The 7,604-nt window shown below is 31.4% G+C and overlaps 1 protein-coding gene across 1 annotated transcript; it reads right to left on the reverse strand.

Moving 5' to 3' along the window:
• Window positions 1–4,468: 4,468 nt before the first annotated feature.
• LOC113855471 (indole-3-acetic acid-amido synthetase GH3.6-like) lies at window positions 4,469–6,960 on the reverse strand. Its single transcript, XM_027487118.1, has 3 exons — window positions 6,644–6,960; window positions 5,439–6,352; window positions 4,469–5,055 (listed from the first exon to the last, which is right to left on the reverse strand). Exons 1-3 carry the CDS (start codon window positions 6,958–6,960, stop codon window positions 4,469–4,471), a joined length of 1,818 nt encoding a protein of 605 aa, XP_027342919.1.
• Window positions 6,961–7,604: the final 644 nt, after the last annotated feature.

Genomic DNA, 7,604 nt, shown 5'->3' on the forward strand with positions numbered 1-7,604 from the left:
AATTAGATGGATTAAATATAAGTAATTAAAATTTAAATAGTTAAATCACACTAAAGACTAATCGTGTAATTAAGTTTAATATATAATTAAAAACTCATATATATTATATACTATAATTAATTGATAATGTAAAAACTTTTATTTATAATGAGTCAAAATTTAACTTTAATAATTAAATACTTTTTAAATTATGTTTTGACTGAAATGTGAAAAAATATATATATATATAAAATACAAATAAGATACTACATTTGATTGACTTAGATAGATGAAAATATAAGATGTCAAAAAATTATTATCCTAATATTTACAGACGTGTCTTTTTCTCTCTTCTCTGTCTTCCTTATTTATCCATATCATTTTAATAGAATGCTTTCCTTAAATTATTTTTTATAAAGTTGAACATATTATTACTTGTTTCATAAATTATTTGTCATTTGAGATTATTGCACAAAGAATAAAAAAGCACATATAATATTATTTAGAAGCAAATTGTTATATATTTTAACTAATTATAATTTTAACACACTAAAAACATTATCATTCTAATAATGATTGCTAGCATTTTATTTAACGAGTATAAAAATTTGGAAAATTTAAAACTAATATTTTAATTTATAAATGATAAACTCTGTTAAAATATTTGTCAATTTTAGATGAAATTCTGAACAGAACTCTTACAAATTCTCTATGGATTTCGCACAAAAATCAATTTTAGAAGATTTCAAATGATCAAAATAGAAAACCAAATTTTAGAGTGAAATAAAGTAAAATAAAACATTTTTTATAACAATAAATACTTAAAAATAGCAAGGACAGAACTCGATCAAATCTTTATTTTTAATGGACTAGCCCAATTTAAAACATTCATCAACTGAAATTTGAGCTTTTTCTTTCCGGGAGAAGATTACCCACTTGTCTTTTTTTTTGGTACATTAGAAAAATTGTCTTTGGTTGTTTCTTGATAATCATATCTTAATGTAACAAGACCTAAGAACAATATTTTAAATGGACTAGCCCAATTTATGACATTCATTAACTGAAATTTAAGCTTTTTACTTTCGGGAGAAGATTACCCACTTGTTTATAGTAAGTATATCCACAGTATTGCCCACTTAAATCAATTCTACAGTGTTATCGGATGCCCTAGTTAATGCCGTAAGAACTTTGTGGCCGTATATGTGCATTTATAAGCACTTTAACCAAAACAATCGGAAATATATATAAATCGATTAAGAATACACGTATAAGTATGAGTGTGTGTTTGAAATATATTAGAATTTTGTGCATTGTATAAGTAGTATCAAGTTAAAATAATTATAGAAATTGTATTGGCTTTATCTAAAATAACTCTATGGTTTATTCGCCGAAGAAAAACGATAAAATTATAAAAATTGTTTCACATGCAAAGAATAAAAAAGAACTAAAAAATTATAATTAATAAAATAAATAGTGGCATGAATGAATAGTTATAATTATTTGAATATATAAAAAAAGCATTTCTCTTATATGATGGCACGCGTTGCCTTCCAGTACGACAAACAACAAATTGGATTGATTTCAACATCACATTAAAGGCAGTACTTGGAAATCACTTTGGAGACATGCCATCTGCCGACTCAGTGCGATTATTACAAAATATTCAAAAGCATCAACTCGTCTGATCTTATTTGGCGCCCAATACATGCATTCTCATCATTCTAGTTAGGAAATTCAATCATAATTTCCCCCTTTAGTATGATTATACGGTAGAATTTTTTCTTATTTTTATATATAAACATCTTATTACTTTCAAATATAAGTTATAATCAAGAGGAATGTCCATTCAATATCCTTATAATACTGGTTAAGAAAATTAGAATAACACTGTAAGTATATTCACTCTTTCTTCCAAAAAGATGTACTACAGTTATGGCTTATGAGCGAGGTGGAATTTTACTTTTAGAATTTTCTTGGAATGTGGACATGTAGAGCAGTGGGGAAATTGAAAACGATATGAACATGAATGAATAGTACGAACCTTATCTTCTTTGCCGCTTAACATTTGTGTTTTATAAATGGATAATTGTTAATATAATTTTTAGATTGTAAAAAAATTAGTGTTAGAAAAGACTTTGTCATCAGTGTAAAATATAAATCTTGAGCTATAAATACATGAACATTAAGTGACGTAATTGAAAAAAATATACGCATCACGCATTTTTCAATGCCTTATCCATCTAAGCATACAATTTGTCTCTGAAAATTATTGTCTCTTTCTTCCGAAATTGTCTGAGGTAGTGCATGATTATGTCCGGGAGACCCTTGAAAAACAAAAACTGTTCTTGTTTGTTTTCACATAAAATAGCAAACAGAAAACCACGCTATGATTCTTCCCTGATCTCCTCTTACCTACTACAATCCAAGAACTTCCTTCTTCTTTTGACTACTTCTGTGTTTTCCTGGCGATGTTTTATGATAAGAACATAGATGGGGCTGATTCTTGCTGGGTGCAGAGTGCGACACTCACATCATATACGGCTCCAAGGCATTATCGTGTGAAAAAAAATCTTAATTATATGTTTTTTTTAAAAAATATACTTGAAACAATTTTTTTTATTAAATCATCTTTGTTAAGAAATTTAGATTCATGTTTTGTTACTTTCGCTTGATTCTATTGCTGGTGCAAGAGGTGGGTTGAGTTTATTATATAAACTGATCCAAATAACTTCTTATATGTTTTTCAAGTTTTGGGTCTTATTTTAATTTGGTCTAACTCAATTTGAAGATTGTCTGAAGGATATAAATTAGGTCATATATATATATATATATATATATAATATAATATAGAGGTAAATTTTTTTTTATATTTAATTTAAATTTTTTATTTAATTTATATTTAATGAGTTATAATTTATTATTTTATTAATTATTAAATATTTGTTAAATAAAAAGGTTCAGATTAAATGATAAATTTTTTAAATTTACATTCATGGAAGAATATTATTTTTCATATATATATATATATATATATATATTCAATTTTCACGATATAAAAATATAATAAACAATTTTTAAGAACCAAATTTACAATATTAATGAAATTTTATTAAATTAGGAATATTTAAATATTAATGCATAACATAATAATATAAAACACGATAATAAATAAATAAATTTATATAGCGTAACTGTGGAAGCAGATATTTTGAAAAGAAAAATGACCCTATAGGCCGTCCAATTCTTTCAACATGCATTGAATTTGTGTTACGATAGTATATAAAAAAATAGGTTCATTAAAGGAAAATTAAATTATGTATCTTTTAATTAAAGTACGAGTAACAAATTTAAATATAAATATTTAAAGAGTACAACAATTAAAATTACTATTTAGAAGCACTTTTTAAAGGTAAAAATATAATAAAATATTATAAAATTGACTGAAATTTCACCTATTTTCAAATTTTCATCCCTAAATAGTAGTAAAAACAGATTTCGCAACAAGGACTCAATGCGTTTTGTTTGGTTTTGGAATTATTAGAGAAAAATGTTGAACCTTGAACGTAAGTCCCCCCTGTTCATTTAATTTAATACTCACACATGGGTTTAGTTCCTTGATTTAGTGACAAAATCTGACACAACAACTATATGTTAAAGAGACATCAGGAGAGAGGGAGGAAATAGGACTCATTCTCGGCTATCGTCATTCACGAGGGACTTATCAAGATTTTTTAGTGCTACATTTATCCATTTTCTTTCTCCCACTAAGATGAACAATGGACATAAAATTAAACAGACATGTCACAATGCCTGTTTACATCTATCCATTTTCTTTGTTTTTATTTTATTTTAACTAATTTTTTTATAAGATTTATGTCATAAATCTTTGTATGATAAGTTTTCTTTGTTTTTATTGAATGATAGCTTCTTCAATGAGTAAACCAAAGTGAAACAGGTTAATTTTGCATAATATTTTTAATAATTTAGTATTGAATTATATTTTATTGATTGATTAGCTGGACGTAGACAGTGGCACTGGGAGAAGAGTTGGCATGCTTTTTCCTGAAAACTATAGAAAAAGAAAGTTCATGAGTGAGGACTTTCTCGTTTCCGTAATAGGAAATAAGCCCCATGCCACTTCAAGTGGGGCAACTGGGCATGCATGATTGCTTGCTCCAATTGTAAAACTCATTTTCAACCGATCGTTATGATGTTCATTGCCAGAAAGGTAAAAAGATTGAAAGGCTAATAGAGAAAAATAAATTTAAAATATAAAAGGCTATTCAACTGGATAATAAGAAAGACATGAGTTGCTTTTTACATTGGCTGAGTTGAGGTCACTATTCAATAATCACTAAGCATTACCCAAGTTTAAAGCACAAACTAAAAATTGAAACAAAAAGGGGTATTAAAGAAGCATTTAAACATACATTTAGCCTAAATAAAGTAATTAACTTTTCCCTAACATGTCCATGTCTAGATTCTTCCTTCAACCCTGATTGATCCATTGCCTGTGCCCGGGAACCCATTTTGGACACTTAGGACTGAAATAATTGGATGTTACCCTTGAGTTCAAGAGCTCCACAATAGGAGCAAACTTAACACACCTTGGGGTCTTGTATTGGTTTATTGAAGCTCCTAAGCTAATAGCATAGTCCATAAGTTTATCAAAGGTACCCTGTTTCACAACCTTGACTTCAAGTGGCCCTATTGATTTGTCCGAGACACGGCCTTGGCGATACACGCTGTTGAGTGACTCCTCAATGGTTAAGCAACAATCCTCATAGACACAGGGTGGAATTGGAGTTGACCCATTGAAGTTTAGTTCCCAATACAACACATAATGCCCTGGGATTGTTGTAGTGTCAGCATAGCTAGTGTACTCAGCCACATGTGCATCAAATTGCACCAAGTGTGTCACCGCATTCTTCATTGCGTTTTGAAGCTCCACCTCGTCTGTCTTGTCTGAATCTATGCTCAAGACAACGTTTTTCCTGCAAACAAAGTTGAATTGAGGAGCCTTGTTCTTGAATCCAGCCACCCTCAGTACATCGCCCACTCTGTACCTGTATAGTCCTGAAAAAATTCACACATATTCCTTAGTAAACCATATTATATATATTTACCAAAATTAAAGCCTGTCAATGAATTTGTTTCCTAAAAAATAATGGGTCGGATGCATTTTAGAGAATAAAGTGTAATTTAAATTTTTAAAAATCAAATTAATCAATTCATAATTTATTAAACATTACTTATTTTTATCACAATCTCAATTTTCACTAAAAAATTATACTTTGAGTGCTATTTTTCAATCAAAATCAAATTTTTACTTAAATAAAATGCCAACTGTTAAAATTGTTGCATATTGCTAAAGTAGAAGTCTAATTTTAGTTAAAAAAATAGGACTAAAAATATCTAAGAAACTTCAGCTAAGATTTGTTGTGACGAAAGAAACTCGCCAGCGTAAGTTGTAACGACGACTTCATATTCTTGGCCAAGCTTGACATCAACAAGGTCCACCAATTCTTCTTGTTCTTTGTGACTGAGAGGAGCGTTGACCTGATTGGTTCGGTTGACCGGGAGGAATTCATAGTAGCACATGGTGGGGATAAGGGTGTAAGACACATCGGTGGGTTTACAAAGGGGGTTGAGGTTGACGCCAAAGTAACATTCACTAGAAGCGTACATGGTGCACACAAGTGGGAGGCCATTGGTATAGTAATCCAAAGTGGGAATATACTGTGACATTGTCCCGGTCACAATAACGTCCACATACTTAGTATTGGGCCAAAGCATAGTAATGATCCCTTTCCAACAACCTTTACTACACTGGGCTTGGATGAAATCCGCAAGCATAGGGTCAGGCTTCATGAGGATCCTCATCACAGCCTCTCTCACTGAGGTGTCAGTGATTAAGGGGTTGATGGTGCCTGTTCTTATGTCATTGCAAAGGAGAGCCCAGTGTTTCTCAAGGAACCGAATGGCACGAATGAAGCCAGAAGCAAAGATAGCCCCCACACGAAGCACCTCCTTGTTTTGGCAAAGGCCACAAAGGAGTTGGGAGTACATGCTTTGGTAGGAGTCAGGACAGAGAACAGTCTCATTTGGGCTTGTGTAGTTTGTGTAAGGGTCATAGGGTCTGTCCCTAAAATAGGAGCTCTTGTAATAGCTGGTGAGAACTGGCCTAGCCATGATCCCTCCAGGTGTTTTGGACTCACATTTTATGAACATTAGGTACATTCCTTTTCCTTTTTCTAAGTCAGGAACATATTGGCTCATTATAGGCATCAATAGGCTATACAACAAATACCTCCTTCCTAGCTCCTCTTCAATTGCTGGCATCAGCTTCCTCTCACCCCCAGATGTCCCTGAGCTACAAAACCCAATAAACCAAAACATACCCATTAATTTAATTAATATCACAAAATAAAATAACATATTCAAGAAAAAGTCACAAAAAAAAAATGTAAATTTGCATCAAATACTTTTTTTTACATTACTTAGCTTAAACTGAGGAGCTCCTCTTAAATATATAACGATATATAATTGTATAAATTAAGAAAAAATTGTACAAAATAAAAAATGATGCGATTAAGTTTGATTAAGGTGTAGTGGATGTGAATGTAATTTGTAAGAAAAAAATAATATAAAAAAATATGGGCACCTGGTGAGAAATTCTGAAATGGGGTGTGAGGTAAGGATTGGAGAAAAGTCACCATTGGCGATGCGGTTAATGTCAGGTTGGATATCCTCGTAGGATATGACAGGGAGAAGCTTCTTGAAGGTGTCACGGTCGGTGTGGCCACCGAGACCATGTCGTTGTAAGTACTCAACGTTTGCATTGCGAGAGAGAATTTTGAAGAGAACGTTTTTCTGGATTTCATCTGCGTTGGAAGTAGCATCCTCTATGAACTCGAGAATTCTCTTGTTTTTTTCTAACAGGTCATAGTCTATGGTGGAGTCTCTAGGAGCCTCTGGCATGGTGTTTTTCAGTGTTGAGATCAAGAAGAGATTAATTAAGAACTGAAGAATAAGCGTGTTTATAATATAGAGGAAGAAAGGTGAACAAAGAGAAGGAATAAGAGTATAACAATCTTTGTGAGGGGGAGAAGGTGGTGTTGATTGTTATTGGTAGTGGGGGGAATTGAATGAGAAAGTGGTATATATAGAGGCACATGTCAAGGTGTGTTCGCACAAGGGGTAGGGACCATGAAGTCAATACACATTAGAGTAGAGGATGGAATCGGATATACATTCATTGTATCACTTCATTTTCCTTTTTCTACATCAAACATTTATTAAATTTTTAAATAGTTTATGTATATATATCTTTTACCTTGGACCACTTTTTACTTTCTTTTATTTTATGGGGACCAATCCTTTTGCATAAAAATTGATCGTTTACTTAATGATGTAAGAATAACAGAACTGTTCGTATCATGCCAGAGCATGCAACTTTCATTTATTGTCATGTTATAAGCTGCGACCATTGTGACACAATCGAAGAACTACCAAGATGACTTGAATTTGGCTTGTTAGGAAAAATAGGGAGAAAGAAGACAAGGAAAAAGAAGGAAGGATTGAAAAGATATACACAATTTCATTTGACAATGACGTAGCATAGT

The sequence above is a fragment of the Abrus precatorius genome, unplaced genomic scaffold, assembly GCF_003935025.1.
Source record: "Abrus precatorius isolate BTA unplaced genomic scaffold, Abrus_2018 Scaffold11, whole genome shotgun sequence".
In the NCBI taxonomy this organism is placed as follows: domain Eukaryota; kingdom Viridiplantae; phylum Streptophyta; class Magnoliopsida; order Fabales; family Fabaceae; genus Abrus; species Abrus precatorius.

What these genes read in the sequence shown, in the direction of transcription:
- LOC113855471 (XM_027487118.1), bottom strand. Translation starts at nt 6,960, where the DNA reads ATGCCAGAGGCTCCTAGAGACTCCACCATAGACTATGACCTGTTAGAA. An exon ending in ATTTCAGAATTTCTCACCAG is followed by an intron (nt 6,353 to 6,643) that starts GTGCCCATATTT and finishes TGGGTTTTGTAG; the next exon opens with CTCAGGGACATCTGGGGGTG. An exon ending in CGTCGTTACAACTTACGCTG is followed by an intron (nt 5,056 to 5,438) that starts GCGAGTTTCTTT and finishes GAATTTTTTCAG; the next exon opens with GACTATACAGGTACAGAGTG.